General features: G+C 42.5%; 2 protein-coding genes across 2 annotated transcripts in view; one reads left to right on the top strand and one right to left on the bottom strand.

The window, feature by feature from the left end:
- Positions 1-4,140, top strand: part of NRAP (nebulin-related anchoring protein) — a 51,471-nt gene extending 47,331 nt beyond the window's left edge. Inside the window, exons 39-42 of the mRNA XM_009080897.1 lie at positions 1,037-1,144; positions 1,795-2,106; positions 2,354-2,506; positions 3,724-4,140. Of these exons, the coding sequence (XP_009079145.1) occupies positions 1,037-1,144; positions 1,795-2,106; positions 2,354-2,506; positions 3,724-3,825 (675 nt within the window). The 3' untranslated portion in view covers positions 3,826-4,140. The remainder of the gene's footprint in view (positions 1-1,036; positions 1,145-1,794; positions 2,107-2,353; positions 2,507-3,723) is intronic.
- A 1,282-nt stretch (positions 4,141-5,422) lies between these two features.
- On the bottom strand, positions 5,423-18,764 carry HABP2 (hyaluronan binding protein 2). Its single transcript, XM_009080899.1, has 12 exons — positions 18,746-18,764; positions 13,654-13,779; positions 12,452-12,559; positions 11,908-12,024; positions 11,436-11,555; positions 10,542-10,713; positions 10,000-10,108; positions 9,658-9,876; positions 8,620-8,764; positions 8,137-8,271; positions 6,483-6,628; positions 5,423-5,599 (listed from the first exon to the last, which is right to left on the bottom strand). Exons 1-12 carry the CDS (start codon positions 18,762-18,764, stop codon positions 5,423-5,425), a joined length of 1,593 nt encoding a protein of 530 aa, XP_009079147.1.
- Positions 18,765-20,426: the final 1,662 nt, after the last annotated feature.

The following is a 20,426-nucleotide window of genomic DNA, read 5'->3' as shown; positions in this document are numbered from 1 at the left end:
GTCAGAATGATCTTAGTTTGTAAGAAGCTTTGAGTTGCTTGTTTGGTGATAGGTTCTCTATAGGTGAAGGAAACAAATAGGATTTAACATTTTTTAAGCTATAAAGGAGAAGGTAAAAAGGCAAATATTGTGTGCAAAGACTACACATAAATGAAAGGTGAGCCCTAGACCTGTGTACAGTGTGTAGAGTGATGCTTGCATTGCTTCTACCCAGGCTATCTTGCAGAATTTCTAGCATCTCAGTTTACCTTCCAATTTACCACCACCTACCACTACATTCACCAGTTAAACAGAATAGTATGCTTTAAAATGTGGAGTGGATTTTTTACTTTGTTTGATATGGTCACAAACCCCAGCAGGGATCAATCAAAGACTTGCAAACTGTAAATGAGTAAAATCAGAAAGGGAGAGCCAAAGGTGTCAGCTAAGATACCATGACTGCGTAGCAGGACCTGCAGACTGGAAGCTATTTTAAGAAAGCTACTAATGGAAGAAGAACCAAATCTAGAGCAATTTCTTTTCAGGATGTAAATGTGTTTCACATCCTCAAAGTCACATTAAATATCTTAGAACTGGCTGTTATTCCATGTGAGTTAATGAAGCCACATGTGGCTGGGGATAGAGACAGGGATCATTTGAAAAGCTTGAAATAACTGGTATTGAAATTATGATGCCACAAAACCCAAGATACTGTGAGTGGATGCATCAAAAGAGAGAATAGGGGCAATATCAATGCAATATTGATGTGACTGATGCATCACAGTTTCTAATAGAAATTAAATCACATCAAAAACAACCACATTCAAGTACAAAAGGAAACCCTGGTGGCACTTTTCAGATGAGGCATTTTATCATTATGGTGAATAGAAAAGAAGTTGAAGTGCTATAGAACTGGATCAAAACCTTGGAGATGGTACTGATGACTTTTGATACAAATAAGCCCAGTAGGATAAAACATTTATTATTGCAGTTGTGGGACTGCGTTTAAGAAACTGCAGGGGGAAATGACTGTTTTGTTCTTTTCTTTTCAACACAGAAATTGTATAAAACATCTTGGGAACAGACAAGGGTATCTGGCTATGATTTTAGGATTGACGCCATCCCATTCCAAACAGCAAAGGCTTCAAGAGAGATTGCTAGTGATGTAAGAATCGTTCTGTTTCAAACACTTCCCAACCCTCTTCCCATGCCACCCCATCCTGCAAAAATGGGTGAATTCTGACGTAAGTGAGCTTTGTTCTGGTGTGGAAAACTGGTCACCCAGTGAAACCAAGTGCTGGTTAAGTGCAAAGATTTCCAACTAAAGGCTTCCATTAATAATGTCCAATACCAGGCTGCTCTGTTTCATGTCCCAAGACTTTTTCTTGGAAAGGAGCCATATTAAGATATAGTTAAATAGAATAGGTATAAGGCTATGACTAATTAAAGCATGCTCTAGAATAAAATGAGTCATCTTTGAACACAGAAGACCACAGCTGGCAAGAAAGCTGAACACGGAGGAGCTACATTGCTTGACCTGTGTATTGGGTGTATCCAAGAGGATCTCTGATTGCTTTTGAGAGATGAACATTTTGGGCCTGATAAGTCTTTCCACTCCTTTAAAAATGAGCACAAAGAGCATTTTTCTAAAGTGTCTTGTTAGATTAGGAAACATAGTTTGATATCAAACAAACCCTTGGTCTTTGTGCACTACAGGAATCATGATTGATGGCTAGGGGAGGGTAGATGATTTCATAACAGAATTTGAAGGTAATCTGAGTGTGAAAATGAGATTTTCCTCTGTACTCTCTGCAGTACAAATACAGAGAAGCCTTCCTGAGAGACAGAGGCCAGCAGATTGGATTCCTCAGTGCAAATGATGATCCCAAAATCAGACATGTCCTCAGAGTGGGGAAACTTCAGAGCGACATCCAATACAGGAGTGACTATGCCCAAAACAGGGCACAGTTCCAGAGTCACCTCAACCAGCCAGGATTCCTCCATGCCAAGAGAAGCCAACAGCTTGCAAGCAATGTTAACTACAGACAGCCTTTGCATCAATACACTTGTGATCCTGAGCAGCTGAATGTAAAACATGCAAAGCAGGCCTACAAGCTGCAGAGTGATGTAAGTATAGCTGAGCGACACGGTCCTTCCAAGAGCTAGGAGCTGTCTGTGACAATGAGCCTGGCAGACCTTACCTATCAACAAAATCACATTCTTGAAAGAACTACAGTCTGCTAGCTAAAAATGAGTAATTTGTTTATTATTGACTCTGTGGCTCTTTATATGCTCTCTCTTGAATACCCAAGGTGTGTGATTTGGTTAGAGCCCAACAAAATAATACACACTGGTGTATGTTTCACTCCCTCAGGTAAAATACAAGTCTGACTTGAACTGGCTCAGAGGCATTGGCTGGACTCCCCCAGGTTCTCACAAAGTCGAAATGGCAAGAAGAGCTGCTGAGTTGGCATACCTTCGGGAAATGGGATTGCAGGGTCCTTCTGCTCAGTATAGATCTGGAGTTGTAAGTAGAGTAAACCATTCTTCTCACAAATCCCAAATCTCTGCTCTCTACCTGCACACATCCTGTTTAATACTTTTCAGTGCTCTCCAGAGACTACGGTTCTCCCCATTGTTACAGAATATGTACACTCCCCTCATGAAGCTTTGTGGCTTAGTGCACATCTTAATTTGAAGGAATCTCTCAAGAGGATTCAGCAGTGTCATGGCTGAGGAATTCCTGTAGGGACTAGGAAGCACCACAGGATGGGGTTTATATGATGGGATGTGTTTCCTTCAGCTTGTGGTTGTTGTCAGATCTCCAAGTGTCCTGGTACCTTTGTGGAAAGCAGAAGTAGAGGTGGAAGGGACTCCCTGTACAACTCCCATTCTCTTTTCCTGATTTCAGCAAGACACTGTGTGTTGCCATGTAATTACATGTTGCCATGTAATCTCCACTGGCAACTGTAGTGACAAGCTGAGTAATGTAATGTGTGCTATGGGAGGATCCACAACACTGTGGGAGGCTTTTTTTTTGCAAAGGGGGTATGATCCAGCCTCCTCCACCTCTATCCAGCTCAAGATTCCAGAAGTTATGAGCTGGGATCTTCCAGGCTTTCCTTCTCCCCACCTCCACAGGGATGACTCCTCAGCACAAGAGAGCAGAAGTCCATATGGTGACCTTGTAGTCCTTACAGTTAGGAAGCATCAAATTGCAATAAAATAGAAGCATCGCACTTTTAGCATTTTTAACTTTGGCAACAAGTCAAACAATAAGCCAGCACAAGAGAAATGGGACATATCCATATTTTACATTCCCATCTGAAAAGTGACTCAGGAAATAAATTAAAACTGTGGTTGAGTAAAGCAGGCAGTGGGAACTACAGGCAATATCTTCTTAAGTCCTAGGTATGATAATGATCTGATGGTCCCAGGAAAACCTACAAGTGTGCAATCCATGTGGAACTCAGGTGTTTGCTGTTTGCTTTTTATTTAGGGCTCAAATTAGAAATTAGGACTTGAGCACATTTAGTCCTTTGGTACGTGTCTGGTATCTAACTTACATGAACAGGTCCATTTTTTGCACTTCTCTACTGCAGAAATTCACCCAGTGGAGATCAATGATGTAGATTTTGCTCATTGTGGTAATTTTCAATATGCAAATATTTTTATAGAATGATAGTTAAAAGCTTCTTCTGTCCACTGTGTGGTTTCACAGTTGTTTCGGGTGTGATTTTACAGGACCAGTTGGAGACAGAAGGATCTCAGCAAGGAGCAGTCAACCCTGATGCTTCAGAAATTCTGCAAGTCAAGAGAAGGAAAATGCATCTGTATCAGAAGTAAACAGAAACATAACACAAATAGATTTTCCTCTTGTCCTGCAAATCCTGTAGCTTTTCCAGTTTTCAGGGAAACACAATAGATTGCGTCTAAGAACTTTCTGTTTTAAAAAGCAACCTAAACATTGCAATTTACAACCGATTGTTTCATTTTTGTGTGGATACTTCGTGATTTCTCACTGCATTGTATTACAAAGTTCTGCTATTTATTTAAAGCTGTAAATGAAGTTAGTACTAGGGGACTGGCAGGCTCAGCTTTTTACCATAGATGGTGGAATATGAAATAATTTGTAATGAATAAATCAGGTGAATCTTATTCTGTGCGTATAATTTTTGGAGATTTTTATGTTTGTGGATTATTGGCACCATTGACCTAAGGGAATACAAAAGAGAGATTCAGGTGGCTTAACAGATGAACGAGACAAAGGCCAGTGGGAGCAAAGTTATCACTGACTAGCCAAGGGCAGGCCTTCTAGGAGACATCAGGGAATTTGCTCCAGATTATCAAGATGTATTCAGATTGCCATTAGTTCTTCAGTCTTTTTCAAACCTTCTGAATCTTTTTCAAACCTTCTGAAGCAAAAAACACATAATTACTTTTTTTAGAAATTGTCTCAGTAGGGCTAGATGTTGATAGATTAGGTAGCTGCTTACAGAAGGTTGCAAACCCTGGAATTCACATGAGAGGGACATTGCTCTTTTAAGGAATTGACTCTTCACAAGCATGTCTATTCTTTATATCCTGATTTTAATACCAGTCTCTTGTTTTTCAAATTTCTGTGCAGAATCATTGGCCAAAAACTACACAATTTGACATGCAAAACTTGTGAAAATCCCAAGATTATCCAATAGCTTTAGACCCAGATTTTTTAATGGCATTTAGTACTTGCTATGTCTCACTGGTCTTGTCATGCACATATATACACCACTGTAGATCTGGAGCATAATAACTAATTATCCTCTATTCAGGAAGAGTGGAGAATTCTAATATTGTAAGTTTTGTTGGTTTTCCATTCTGGAATACATCACTGATGGAATTTGTGGTTATTTGCCCTACATAAATATTTTCAAAAATAATTTTCCTGCCTGACCTTCCCTCCTCAGATAATTCCAATGGCTGTTGTCTTGCAAACATAGGCACATGGTGATTTTAATGTATGGGAAGAGTGGTACTGGCTTTAAGAGCACACATCAATTGCTTTGAGGTGTCAGGGTCCAATGAGTGCAGAAAAAATACACCTTAGACAGGCACATGAGGGCAGAGGGAGTAGCTGAGCCTATAGAATTTTCATGGCTTGAAAAACAGAGCTAGAAACATTGGTATCAGGTGCTCTGATTTATTTGGGGAAGAACTGGAGTAGCTTTACTTCCTGATCTGTTTTGCTGCAAAATGTGGGCTTATTTCAAAGACCGCAACATAAAAACTGTCACTGACATTCTAGAAAACACTCTAAGACTATTTTCAAGCTGGTGATGATGGATTTCCCATGTAGGCCATGAGAAAATATCGGTAATGTTTTTGGTCAAAGAGGAGGAATTTGAGGAATTGATAAACATAGTAAATATCTCAAGCTTACCATTTGTCATTCCAAAGCTCTCCCCTAAGGACGGGACCTCGACTCAGGCTGAATTTTAGTTTCAATCCAGTGGAGAAATTCTGTCACCTGGGTATAAACTCCTGGCTTGTTTTTCAGCCCGCACCCCTCGCCCCAGCTCACCAGGCCATATACATAGGAAGTGCCATTTTTCACACATGTTAGTGGGCCTCCAGAGTCTCCCTGAGGAAGGAAACACATATTCAAAACACGAAGCAAAATGTGAATCAAATCAGAATGCTGCTCTCTCATCATAAGACTGTGATGCTGCAATTATGTATTTTTCCGATCAGATCTACCATCAATTACTGCTTAGTCCCTGAGGAGACTTGCAGTTCTGGAACCAGGTGAAATGGTACCAAACTTTTTGTTTGCTTCAATCTGTGGCATATATTTGACAAGGTCACATGAAATTTCCCCTTTCTGAAAGTACCAGGTATTCAGAGCCTGAACTCAGAAAGATGTGATTCCTGGCACACATGAAAACTCTATCTGTCCCACACCCCTCAAAATAACCTTATTCTGAGTTGGTCAGTCTCTCTTTCTGTTTTAATTGTATTTAATTTTATTGCAAGGTGGTAGCTTGCACCTTAGAAAGTGCTGTTCAAACTCTTCCCTACATTTCAGTGGTATAACTATGAATGTGTTTCCCATTTGCATTAACTGTAACAAAAAGAAACATCAATACTGATTCCCTGCAAGTCTTAGCTCTGATAGCGAAAATCAGATTAGAATTAGTGCTCATGGAAAAGACGATAATAAAACTGAGAAAAAAATGCAAGTTTTCAGGCTATTATGACAAACTTTCCAGGCTAGTCTCTAGCTTCCATACATCTGTCTGTAGAGGACAGTGACAATTATAGCTTTAGGGATGTACACTGCAAAGTGTGCTGAAGAAAGGCTGTTGAAATGCACTGATGGGAGAAGCAGATACATATGCAGCACCCTGCCAAAGCTATTACTTTGCACATCCTGACTCTTTACACAAAAAAATTAGTATACTTTGCACATCCTGACTCTTTACACACAAAAAAATTAGTGTTCAAATAGAGAAAAAGCAACAGACCTGGCAAGAATCAACTCCGCCTTTCTTAAGTCTTCCTGCACAAAACATGGTTCTATCCAGTCTGTTACCATGTACTTCAGAGTCACTGCATTTCTTCTGTGAAATCAGCTTGACATTGGCATCTAACAGCTGATGGGGTTGTTCATCTATGGGATGTGCACCAAAAAAATGGAGTCACTTTCCTCCCAATCCTGTTACATGTTGTCTTTATTCAAAACATGAGCTTGCTTGCCATATGGATGGGACAGGGGAAGAGCAGGGGAGATGAATGTGCAAGCCTGGGAAGAAAAGAACGGTCTTTCTGAAATGATAAGGGTTAGAGCTGGAGCTTGGAAGTTTCACTCAGGACACTAAGTTGTTGCCTGAATGAAAGTGAAGCCAGGTAGCCAGAATTTGGCTCAAATCAGCTCTATCTGTGTAATCCTCCTTCCAAGGTGCTGGTTCTCCACAGCTCCTACACGTCCCCATGGGACTTCGAGCTGCTCAGCACTTCTCAGACTGGTGCCATTAGATGTTTTAACATGCAAGCTAATGAAACAGATGAAAACTGAAAATCATGCAATATTTAAGGGCAATGATTAATTACAGTGAATCTAAAGACATAATTTGACATCTAAAGGCAATAGCCAGAGTTTCAAAGCACTACATCTGTAGATAATTAGAGGTGGTTTATAAGTTTGGTTCTGCTTGAGTTTCAGGAAATATTCCATTTCTGCAGTGATTTCCTGAAATGCTAATAATAGCTCTGCTCAAAGAAGGAGCTATCTAGTTTAAACACGTACTGGGCACTTGATATTCTTTGCTGGGAAAAAAAAGTTAAAATTCCCTGTACCCTTTTTAAGAAAGACTTTTTATTTGGAACTTTTAAAAAATGTCCATTAAATTCTGTTGGTGCATTCTGATCAAATGAACACGCTTGTCTCTTGTGGACTTCAATGAGAGTTACATCAGAAGGGAGAATTTGGTCCTATGTATCGTATCAGGCTGTATCAGTCACAAAGCACTAGGACACCTACTGCAGTCTCAGTGACACATTTTCCTTCTGCTGCTTTACAGCAACACATCAATCAGAACATGAGAAAATGCATTTTTCAGAAAATTGCCATTATCTTTTTTTAAGCATAGTAATTCCTCCCCTTAGGATTTACCACGGGCAAGAAAGGTTTTGGATAGAGCTGGTTGAACATGAAAAGCTTTGGATTTTTTTTTTTTTTCATATTTTTCAGTACATCTGAAGATCCAGATTCTGCTTCTGAAAAGCTTTATCTGACCCAATGGGCTGGAAAACCATGTGAAAGTTCCCATCTTTCTTGGTCTTGTCTTGAAACACACAGACTGTACAATAAGCTCTCTTGATACCTTCTTGCTTCTGTTGCTGGCCCCAGATGAAACCATGACATGGTGAGTTAGATGGCAAGCAAAAAAATACATCCGGATTTTTTTCAGAACTCTGAAAGGTTTGGTTGGTCTAGCAGTTGGAGATTTCCGCTAATGAGTAATTTCCATGGCAGGTTTTTGTTGTCCTTACTTTTGAATTCCATGTCTTGGTTTCACTAAAGCCTAGGTCCGTATTTGGGTTTGGCAATTACTACTGAAAGCACCATCTCACCTTGCCACTGAAGTACCCACCAAAATCCAGCTGGCCCACAAATACCTGTCTCTGTCTGACCCCATCCAGAAATGAAGCAGTTAGTCCCAGGCTCAAAGATGTCATCAGGGAGACACGATGTTTTCACATACTTTGTTTCCAGTGCACAGTGACCATCAACTGGCTTCAGTTTAATCAGTGCTGGAGATGAGATAAACAACAGTGAAAAGTTTTTGGAGCTAATTTTAAACCCTAACCAATGTTGCCAGTCTGTGACACAACCCTGCGCAAAGCTGCATATACCCACTGTGCCATTTGCAGTACCTGCTGGACCTGTCACCGTCGTTTTGCTGCTTCTACACAGACTCCTGCCTGACCAATCACAATTTACATCCCAAAGACTCAAATGGCTCTAGATCACAATTTGGCCTAATTATTTCCAGAGGATAGTCTCAATGAGAATTTTACACTGACTTCAGTAGGAGGGAGGTGCCTCAGACAACTGAGGTTGGAGGTGAGCCACATGATTCTTCAAGAAAAGGGTTTTACCAATATCATTGTGTGGAACATCATTCTCCTCATTGTATTTATTATGTACAATGGTTTGTTCCACATCAAATATTTGCTCTTGAGCCTCTCTCTTCTTGAGGTTTTGCTTTCCAAGGGCTACTTGGATCTTTGATGAATTTTCTGTGTTACTGAAAGAAAAAGAAGAAAAGGAAAAAAGAAAAGAAAGGTAAATTACATACAGACATTGTCTATCAGTCGTGGTGGAAACCTGCATTTATAGTATCTGGAAGTCAAGATATTCCTTCCTGTTGCAGAGCATGGTCAGGAGATTTCCTAAGATCATTATAGGAAGGCTTAGAGAAGAAGTGGTGTTGGACAATACATGTGCTCTCAACTTGTTGCAATCATGAAATAAAGTTGCATGTACATGGTTTCCTTTGCATTTTAGGGCAGAGTAGCAGTGTGCATAGAGTCTATTACTGTGTCTGTGACTACAAGTGGCAACTCATGGAGCCATGGGAGTACAATCGCTTGCCACTGTTTGGACATGCTTAAATTCACCTGTGTTGGAATGATCTCCAGAGTGTAGTTTACCTGTTTCCTGGGGTGGTGGTTTCCAACCTATTCAATAAAAATATTGAAGGAAATGTAATAGTCTAAGCTACCTACACAGAAAGAATTGAAAGCAAAATGCATATTTTGGCTGTTCTGGAGAACTTAATTCTGATGCAACATGTGATACTACTTATGGTATCCCAATATGCCCCAAATTTTTCATAGAATTCTTCTTTCGTACAATGCAAAATCTTGTTACTTTGCTTCTTTTTTTTCCCCTCACACAACCATTTTATGTCATTTTAGGTGAGCGGAGACTAAGTTTCTTATTCCAGCAAGCACCATTTTCAAGTATAGAAACATTTTTATGTATATGTTCATTTTTTCACGTATATGTTCTCCTTCCAATTTGATTCCCAGCAATCATTTTGATTGCAAATAATTTGGATTTCAAGCTGTCCTTACTAACCATCCTGGTTTTTATAGTTTTAACTACCCGAGGAGTAGGGCATGCACCTACATAATGCAGTGCCCAGCAGTAAGAACCCAGCATGATTTAATTAGCACTCCACCACAGAAATGTTGACTCCCATGTGCATTCTTCATCTGCAGAGATGCCATCCAAGGGTGTTTGCCAGCTGTAGTCTTGGCTCCACCATGGATCCTCTTGAGTGCCCCATGAACTTCTGGTTTTCCACATGTTTGGAACATTTGATTTGATTCAGGTGGGTCTCTTGGGCTCTCTTTAACTGTGTTGGAAGAGACAGCAGATGCATAATGCAGAGATGATATCGGGCTGAAAGAGTTCAGCAACAGTGAGTCACCTGCTGCTCTGGACCACCTACCTGCTGCCAAATGTCTCACTTCTAGTTCTTCACCTGTTTCTGAGCAAGGTGAAACATCACAGAATTCCCAATCCACTTCATTATTTTTTCTGATGTAGCACCAGGGTTTTTCATCCCCATCAGGATTCCTGAAGGGAACAGTTGAGAGAATCAGCCAGTAGGAATGGAGAATTCTCCACAAAACCAGTGAAGGAGCTGAGGATACATAGGGGAGCAGCCTCATGCTCCCCTACGAGAGCTGAACTGCCATAGATACTCTTTCATAAGATTTGACAAAGAAGATGCCTGAGATGCAGAGGGGGCTTCTGCCATATTACTCTGCCCATACCTATCTTAACCAGAAGAAAAATGTGGGACTGGTTCAAAGAAGAGGGCTGCTTCTGGAAGCCTCACATCTGTGTAGTTAGAGAAGGCATCTCTAACATTCTGGTGTTTTATAGACAGGCAGTGTATAGAAATATGTGACATCTTAAACACCATGAATTTGCTAAATTCATGAGCAATTTGTCCTCAGTGGCCTCTTTGATACAGATCTCTACAGTTGCTTATTCAAAATATTACCTGCAGAAGTTGTGGTCACCAATGCCATAAGAGTCAGCATCCTCCATAAAGGCATTAAAAGAGGAGTCCAAGAGACGGTGGGAATTCCAGTGCAGGCAGGTATGGCCATTTACTGCTTGGTTCACTCTTCCTCTGTACCCAGAGGAGTCCTCTTTATAACAATCAGTTGGTTCTGTAGGAAGAAAATGCTCGCATGAAAATTACTTTTGTGTTGTTCTTTGCCCAGACTGGTTCCATTTCCTTCCCTTCCTTGTCCCATGTTCATTTTATAGAAGAACCTACCGGGCCAAGTAATTATATTCCTCATTGTACAGAGGTGTAAATTAAGAGTATTGTCCTGACATCTGTCCATGTTGTAGCCTGATTGGCTTCAAATGCCTAAAGCCTCTTAGCTTGGTAAAGGGAAGGAAACAGATCCTTAGAAACCTGTGTGGGGTGTGGTGCCCATGGTGATGCTGCAGAAGCTCCATGCAGCAGTCTGGGGTAATCACTTGCCTTTGGCCACCAACCAGAAGCAGTCCCCTCAGCCTGGGGAGTCACAGGCAACTGGGCATGAATCTTCACTACATCAGATTTTGAGTGTTTAAGGAAAACCTGACATTTCTTCCCCAGGTGAAAGGTGCAACCTCTGAAAAATGTATATATATGTAATATACTAGTGGGACCTTGCCAAGTCACGCTTAGAAACCACCAGTATGGGAACTGTTTCAAGTCCCTCTGACAACAGTGGCTGCAGCATCTTCCTCCGACACTCTCCCCAAGGAGCCTGGTGCCCCAGGTGTAATCAGGCACTTGGAGCAGTGACAGCACCAGTTAGCCTGGCTGCAGGGTGAAGCTAGCCCCTGGCTGTCTGGAGGCTTTGCCCCTTCCCCCTCCTTTGCAGCTGTGACATACTGATCTCGCAGAATCTCCCTCTGAAAGGTACAGGGCAGTCGCAGGTGAATTTTGATCTGTTTCTGTGCCGTCTGCAGGTACCTCCATTTTTGCAAGGGTTTGGGCTGCACTGTTTAGATGCTGTCAATGTGGAAAAACACAGAAAAGCCTTGTCACTCTTCTGAATGCTATACAGTCACTCACATGCCTGATGGAAACTGGTTGAGCTCCCCCTTAGCCTGTTGTCTTACAGTTCTTATGAACTCTTGAAACGTGCTTGTCACTGGGAGTTTTACCAGTGACTGAACTACCACCCTCCAAATTGAGCAGAACTCATCACTGGCCAGACCCCTGGATGGGAGCTGCAGGAGTCTCAGACCTCCTGGCTAGGGCAGGACCACCCTCTGCAGTGGGCTGCATGTGGTTTCCCACCTCAGAGCAGCCACAGTGCTGTCCCCACCACAACTTGCTCAGTGCCCTGCTGAGTGCTCACCGTGTTTGCAGTTGGGTGTCTTGTAGGGATGCTTGCAGCTGCACCGAAAGTAAGGTGGGGTTAGTGTAATCAGGCAGTCACCAGTGCGGCAGCTCTTACTCGGGCACATGTCCTTCACTGTGCAAAACAGGGAGACAAAGTACTTTATCAGCATTTGTGTGTGCTCAAGAGCTGTGCCCTTGCAGGGATCGTGGGAAAATGCTTTCTCCTGATGCTCTAAGGAAGCTTTCATTTGGCAAGTGTGGTGTTAAGATTTCCCTTCTTGTTCATGGTATCTATGGCAAAAATTCTGTGTTACCAATGAGCAGCTCCCCACTGCCCACCTAGCAGGGGATAGAGAAGAACAATATGCACTCCTGAAGTCTATTTTGCTGAATGCTGTTCAGGCAGACCTTAGTCTGGACAAGGTGCTAAGTGTGAGACCTATGAACCTGACTGCTGTGGGCTGTAAGAACTCTCAGCAGAGCAAACAATGAGTTCATAAAGCTGTAACAGTAACATTAGCTGCCAAAATAAGGAGTATAGGTTAGAAAAGAGCCATTACCTTTTTCGCATGTAGTCCCAGCATATGGCTTGGGGCAGACGCAGCTGAAGTCTCTTCCTTTGGCTTCACATCTACCACCGTTCTTGCAGGGGTTGGAGGAGCATGGGTCTGCAGTGGTAAGGATGGAGATCTTATACTTTCAGCTTCTCAACCTTCATCACCTGCTTTTTCTTTTTGTGTTTTCTGACTGCAGAAGGCTGCTTTCCTGGGCATGGCATCCCGTGGAACGTGTACGGTGCTTATGCATCAGCTCAGCAGCCACAGGAGCAGTATGAATTGCTGCAGAGTTTATTGCAAGGTGTAACAGCTCTTGGCTTTGGGTCTGGAGCTCCACTCCCTTTGCCATGTCTATGATGGAGCTGTAATGGGGCAAGACCCTTCTTTTGCTCAGAAATAGATTTGCCTCTATGGCATTGCTTCTGGCTGTCTGCCTTCATGCACTTAGTCTGGAGGTATCTGGATTTCTCATTGTCCTGACTGGAACATGGCACTAAATCTCCCTTGGAAAAGCCACCCACCACCATTAGACTCTAAAATACCCCTGGGTGGCTGCCTCTTCAAGGGAGCAGGCACCTGCTGAGAGTCACTTGTGCACTACTCCTTACACCATGCTCAACCTCTCCACTGCAGACCAGTCTGCCAGAAGCAATTGGCATTGGGCACAGCCAAATGTCAGCTCTGCTTTCTTTGTGGTAGGGGGTAACTCAGGGAGTGTAACAGGCAACTTCCCTGTCTCTCCTTTTGTGTTCCCTGAGCAATCTCAAGGATCCTTTCCTGTTCTCCTGAAGTTTGGCAAAACAGAGAAAGAAAAGAAAAAACCTTGCAACTGATAAAAGAGATAGAAAAAAAAAAAAGAAACCTGCTCTACATTTGGTTCTCAGCATAAATACAGAACATATATCCCATGAAAACAGCAATTACATCTTACAGTATCTATAGACAAATAAGTCTGTGCTTTTTTGTAGTAGCAATCAGAAATGTTCTGCATGATCAGAATCCATCCTGTGAAACCTGGAGATAAAACACAGGCTCCTTACAAGAGAAATACAAAGGAGAACACTGCAAAAGATCCTCCTAACTCATCCCTTTGATGCAGGCATTTCGAGAGCAGGCTGGCAGCCGAGGCCTGCCACGCTCACACTGCAAGCACAGGGTTGGGATTTTACCCCTTCCTTGCCTCCTTGCCCACTCCCCAGAAGTACCTTTCCCAGCATAGCTGTCACCTAAAGATGGTTCGAACCAGTCAAAGTCCTCCCAGGACAGTGAATGGAGGGGTTCCTGCTCCGGTTCTGTGTACTCATAATAGTTTTCGTTGTAATCAGCATCATCTGCAGGGAAGGGTGAGAAGAGAGTGAAAGAACTGAGGAATTAAAACTGCTAGAAGGAGACAAGGTATGAAGGATGTTATTCCCTGAGATGGACAGTCTTTTTCTCTTTCAGCTCGTTTGGGATGTTAGTAGGTCTGGACCTTACATCATCTTGAGGACCAAAGGTGCCATTCAGCTCTTCCTTGGCATGGGCAGAGCCCATGGCCACCATGACCCCAGTGCTACCCTCCCTGATGCTCCTGGAGGGTGTTAGAGCCCTGGCTGCTCAGCCACCTTCTGCAGTGGCAGTTGGGATGCCCCAGAGGGGAGGCAGGCATGGGTATAAGAAGCCCCCTATGTGGCACCACAGCCAGGAAAGATTCTGAGACTGGTGCTAGCACAGTGAGGAAAGGAGATTCCTATGAGAAAAAGGGGGTTTCTTTGTCCAGCTTCTTTGACCACCAGCATCACTGCTGCTGCAGCATGAGGCAAGACCCTCCTCAGCAAGCAGGTGCCTGCTGCATGCAGAAACACACAGAGTGCCTTTTCGAGGGCAGTCAGGGGGGGCCTGAAGAAGTGGCCCAAGCCACATGCACATCTGTGCAACTCCTTGCCCAGAAAACCCGCTTTGAGGAGCAAGGACCTGGTGCAGCAGGCAGGTGCTAAAAAGCCCATCCTTGCCTCTGCCAGCCTGCAGCCCCCAGAAGCTCCCCAGTGTCCTCATGGGAGCCAGCTGGGACACACAGCTTCCCCAGCTGTGTTGGGGGGGTCATTTGATTAAAGTGGGCTGGCAGCTCCTTGCACAGGTTTGGCTGCTGCCGGTGGAAACCACTCCAGTGTTTCAAAGACAAGCTATGGTAATGAGCAAAGCTAAGCTACATACAGAGACATTTTAAAAAGCTCTCCCCTAGGGCTGGACCGATGGCCCCATGGATAATGCTCTTCCTTGAACTGATTATCGACTGCATTATCTTAGTTTTCTCTCCTCATTCATTTGCTTGCAGCCTTTATCTTTATTCTTTCTTTGCTTCTGAAAAAGAAATTCCACGTTTGTACAATGGGTGTTTTATATTTCATATTAAAATAGAACTGTCTTTTTTTCTTCTTTTTTTTTCAACATGCCAAGTCTTATTTCTCACCAAAAAAAAAAAAAAAGAGGAAAGTTTCACCTCATTTATTGCTATGCCAAGTCAAGTCTCCTTTTCCTCAGCTCATTATTTCCACAGGAGACGAGTCTCAACTATGTGCAAGTGTTGCAGAAGTGTGTGCCTTGCTAAGGAACAGAAGGATCTCGCTGGAAGATAAGGATATTGTCTACAGTGAACAAAATTAAATTTAATGTGATGTAGTTAAAAAAGAAAAACAAAAAGGAAGTTTTGCCTGAAATGCAGCCTGCAAGTTCACTTTGTTGGAAGGGAGATTTTGCAAACAACTTAAGTTTGAGGGAACTGTCTAAAGGAGTCTGATTTTGTTTCCCCTGTTTATTTTCAGAATCTTAGTGGGGCATGTTGGCTTTTATTCCACAGATACTTTAAAGAAGTGTTCTGAGGGATAGGGTAGCCCTTTTAATGGAAAAATATACCTGCTAAAAGTTATGAAGGATGAACAGGGGAGTTACAGCTGCCAAAAAGCAAACATGCCCAGTATGCTTTGGAGATGTTGGTGAGGACTCTCTTGAATCAACAGAGGAAAAAGTACCTTGAATGAGCACAAATAGACAAGTCATTCTAGAACTATCTACCCTGTTTTTTAAAACAACTGCTCAGTGCATGTATGGTGTTAAGAAATTACACTATTGTCACTTGATTTTGCTAGTTTGACATAATTTCTTAGCAATGGATTAGTTGTCTCTTAATCACACTTGTAAAATTATTTGTTGACCCATTATGGACTATTTTTAAGAGCATCTCTGAGGTAAAACCCAAGTTGGTCAAGATGCAGTTTGTGTTTTGCAGGGCATTTGTGTCTGGTGGTTCAGAGAGGTGGAGGAGCACAACCCCTCATTTGCACTGGCAGGGCAGTTTTGGGACAGGCTAGTGCACACCCAAGGCCAGTTTGGCATCCAGCAGCCCTTGAGGAGGACAACTTCAGGTAGCCAAGTCTGAGGTCAAGATGGCAGCACTGAGCAAACCCCTCATGGGCTGACAATTACCATTTCAAGAAACTTTATGACCAAGCCATGGAGTTAAGAGTGCATGTGGAAAGAAAACATCAGCAAACCCTTTTGGGTACCCTGGCCCCCATGTAGGTAGAAAGCATTGGGAAGCTGAGCTGACTGGCTGGGAGACCAGCCAAGGTGTCCTGAGAGTGCAGCAGATGAGTGTCCCTGCTTTCTCCATCACCATCCCTCTTTGTGAAACTGTGAAACAGATATAGCTTCTAGAGGTCACATGAGTGATAATTCCCATCTCCCAGCTACTCTGTGTCCTCCCCAGCTGCACAAAGCAGTGAAATACAAAGACCAGAAAACCCTGACTTGGGGTATGTGACATCAAATTAAAAGATGTCTTCTTATTTATCACTGCTTTGACACTAAATAACTATTTGGCTTCCACATCTCTTATTTAAGAAGTGCTCCCATTCCATTATTTTAAATTATTCATAACAAGTCATAGGTTTAGTAAAGCAAAAATCCCTTTTTTTTATCTGAGCACATAATTAACGCATAAAGTCTGATACACTGGTTGATTTAAACATATTACTAAATCAGAGCATTCATTTTTTGTAAGTGCTGGAAAACCTTAACATGCTTAAAAAAGCCAGTGATCTGACATTTGTCACAAATGTGACTATTACATGAAATTAAATTAGACATCCTGCATGCAAATTTTCAAAGAATAACTTTCCTCTGTGTAGTACAAAAAATCCCCCCATAATTGATAGACAGAGATTGACTTTTAAAGCTTCAAATCAGCTTTGAGGTCTGGGTGATCTTTTAAACTGCTCAAGCTTTCATCTGCAGTTTTTCACATTGCTAAGAGCTGTCAATCAAGCAATGGATTTCTGATCAATATCCCCTTGCTCATTAGCTTACATGGGCTCTCTGTTACAGAGAGAACAGATATCCCAACGCCGACAGTCACACTGTTTTCAAAACCTTCACTGGATCAAGTCATGACTAATGTTTCGAGTGGGAAAATGATGCATTAGGATGCCATCGGGTGACCTGAATTGCGAGGTAACTTTGTTGGACTGCAGTTGTCAAGATGAGTGATGTGCAGAGTTAAAGCCTATTGCCAACGCACATCAAGAGCGCCAGAAAGTACCCAGCGTTTATTCAAGCTCTCTGAATCTCTGGGGATTGACTGAAATCTGGCCTAATTTAAGCAGGATGAGTTTTTCTACCACCTTTCTAAATACTTTTTGTCTCCGGTTCTGAGAATAATGTAGTGTTATTCTTGTGAGGCTGAAATCCTGACTGTATTTTGAATAATGAGATGTTCCCCATCTACTTCTGCAGAGATGAGACCTCATGGTATTTCCTCCCTTCTCCATGGGCTGTGGCTGGGAGTATCTGCAGCTTCAGGAAGAAGAGACCAGCTAACAGCAAAGCCAGCAAACCTTTCAAATAGTTTTGTGGCTGTTATTTAAAAGCAGTTTTGCAGCACCTTTTCCCTCATTGAGGGATGCTGGGCCTATGATGATGGCTGAAGGTGTGGAGAATTGCAGGAGCATGGGGAGTGGGAGAGTATAGGGATGATGGAGGGACAGATATAAGGACCATACAGTATAAGGGAGGGAATGAATCGAGAAATTGTGAAAGGGATATCCTACCATCAAAAGGCAAATTAAGCACTTTGCACAAGGCTGCAAACGTGTGTAAACGAAGTCTGTAAACCCTGAAGCCAAGTGCATGACTGCGGCCAAATATTTGCAGAAGTCACTGAGCTCAGATGCACAAATGATTTGGAAATTTGTTTTCTACACACATATTGTTAGAACGGCAACATTAATTTGGGGAAAGCAGCACTGCTGTATGAGCTACAAGGCTTTTGGGCTTGCAGGTTTGACTTGAAAGCCAAAATACCACTGGAATGAACAGGAATGTAGATGAATAAAGAGCACATAATAAAAGCCATACTCTTTTTCTGCAGGGACATGAGGAAAATTAATGTAATACTCCATTAGCTATAAATTACAAACTCAGATCTGAGAGCCACTGAAATGAAGAAAAGGAGGAACAGAGCTTACCTGCAAAAATACTAAACTTATCAATAAAACCATAATCTTCTACATGGGCCAAGTAGGCTGTGAAAGGATGTACAAATCCTCATGCAATCTACACATCCTCACACGACATTTATCACAGCTTTTCCCTTATCAACATCTTAATGCTACGTAGCCTGTAATGATTTTTTTACTTGCATGGGCTTGTAAACACTTTTTGAATCTTCTTGCACTTTGGATAAAACCTTGCAGAAATAAGTTCCACGGTTAGTTGTATGCTGTGAGGGAAAATCAGATTTCATTTATTTGACCTTCAGTTTTCATTCACAACTAGGCTCTTTGCTTATCCTTCTGTGAGGTTTGCAACCCACCACCATGTCCTCTCCTCCAGCCCATGACCCATGGTGTCACCCATAGGTCTCCAAGCCACGTGAAGGCACAGAGTGGCAAAAAAGTCCTGGCTTGGAACAGAACTATGAGTTGCAGGTGTCGTCTAGGAGAACCCCATGATCAACTGCACATTGGTACTACTGCTGTACCTCTGTTTTGGGCTCCAGTGTGCCAAACACACTGCTGGCTGGGACATGATGAACTGCTGTCTCCTGCACTGACATAGAACACATGTGGAGGTCTAAAAGTGCTTATCCTATTACTTGTCCAAAGTGAAACAGACTTTCAACTTATTTTAAGCTCAGCAAGGCTGTGCATGAACTTTATAAAATTCAGCACTGGGCACTTGCAAAGGTTCTTGATGGACCAGGTTGCCAAGCCTTTCAGTTTTGTATGCAGAAGTTAAAATGAAGAAAGTGAAACTACTTACCGTTTATCAGGCTGGCCATGACTAAAGAAAAGGAGACCTGCATGAGATAATAAAGGGTAGAGGGTCAGTGCCTGGAAAAGCAAAAGCCAGCTTGGAGCTTTGCTTACAGCACAAAGTTTCTGTTTGCCCCTAGTGCTGGACATCCAGATAAGGTTGTTCCCCACTTTGGAGCTAACTGGGCTGGATTTTAAGAGCTCTTTCAAAAGATTAACAAAATGTCAACAAGTCATGGGGGAGGTCTGGCCATTCTAAGCATACAAGCCCAAGCTGCTGTGCTGGTCTGCCCTGGGGAAAACCTGTCCTAAATGAATTAAATTGCCTCTTTCCTTATGAAGTGATGGTGCACTGGCTATTTGTCTAACTCTCTGAGATGCTGACAGGGGCCACACTCCAGCTGGCTGCTAAAGCTGGAGACTGGGAAATGCCTAGGCAGGACAGAGTGGAGGTCAGGCAGTGCAACATGCCCCAAGAGCCTATGCCTGGCATGGCCAGTGGGATCTGGACTCTGAGCAGGAAGGTTGTCAACAGCCTTTGGATGCAGGAGAATATTTCTGGCACTTTCCGTGAGGAAATGCCATGTGTCCAAGTTCCAACGTGGGGCTCCAGCCTTTCCTGTTTGGCTCATGATCAAGGGCAAGCAACAAAAGGGAATGGAAGAAGACGGAAAAGAGCTCTCAGCCTTTGAAGAGTGTGAGTGAGGTTTGTCTGAAAGGAGATGCCCTGACTTTACACCAGGATGCATACCCAGCGTGACAATTTCCATTTTCTTTCCCTCTTGCTCTAAATCCCAGCTGTGGACAGGATTACCTGTCTGTGATCAGGCTACACGTGCTAACAGTGGGTGTAAAGAAGGAGATTTGGAGCTGCTATTCTTCAACCCTCACATGTGATTTAACACACATAATAAAAACAGCATACAAACACATAAAATTATTATGTGCATCTATGCATTGTAACAGATACAATTAACTGTAAATATATGCCCTGTTTAGTTGTACATTAATATAAAGAAGAAATAAATGCTCAGATAATGCTGGTTGTGACTAAGAACAAATGACTCAGAAGCAACGAATAAAAAACAGGACAAAAAAAGCTCAGAATTCACATTTGTGAATATTATCTGGAATATATAAATGAGGTTTTGCTTCAGGCACGTTTGCGTCCCTCTTGTGTTTGAGCCAGGGAGAACAGACACTCCAGTTCTCCCTTTCCCACTGACTTTAATGAGAGCAATGTCCCCTGAACCACTCAGCAGAGCCCCTTCCCAGGTGCATTTAAGTGAGCCACACACATACAGAACTAAATCCTTTGCAGCTGGAAGGACACACATCCTCAAACAATCGCCCCTCCTGAATGAGTGCAGAGATGATGGTAAATGAGAAGGCTGTAAAAGCTCTGTCCTTGGTGTATATGTTTCTTGAGTGCAGGTACAGTGTTTGTCAGATCTCTTGCCAGACCCCAACGGAGACTATATAAAGCAAAGGTCTAATTGCTCCATTTACAATTAGTGGTAGTGTTCATCCATAAACACAGACCTAAACAAACCCTGCGAGTGTACTCCTTTCTTTTGGAGGAATAGATGAAACAAAGAACAAGGAAGCAGTAATGGGAGCAGGATGAAGCAAGTATCATTTCATCTCCCTCCCTAGTTCTCTGAGCTGCCCTGTTGTGCTGTTTGCCT

Source organism: Acanthisitta chloris, unplaced genomic scaffold (genome assembly GCF_000695815.1).
Source record: "Acanthisitta chloris isolate BGI_N310 unplaced genomic scaffold, ASM69581v1 scaffold31338, whole genome shotgun sequence".
In the NCBI taxonomy this organism is placed as follows: domain Eukaryota; kingdom Metazoa; phylum Chordata; class Aves; order Passeriformes; family Acanthisittidae; genus Acanthisitta; species Acanthisitta chloris.
Note: the sequence above shows the minus strand (reverse complement) of the source record. Positions and strands in the feature narration are given on the sequence as shown.

Bases quoted from the DNA above. Each gene is read 5' to 3' on its own strand.
- HABP2 (XM_009080899.1), bottom strand. The intron at 11,556-11,907 runs GTGAGCACTCAG...CCACATTGACAG, and splicing joins GACACCCAACTGCAAACACG to CATCTAAACAGTGCAGCCCA. The intron at 9,877-9,999 runs GTGAGACATTTG...ACAGTTAAAGAG, and splicing joins AAACAGGTGAAGAACTAGAA to AGCCCAAGAGACCCACCTGA.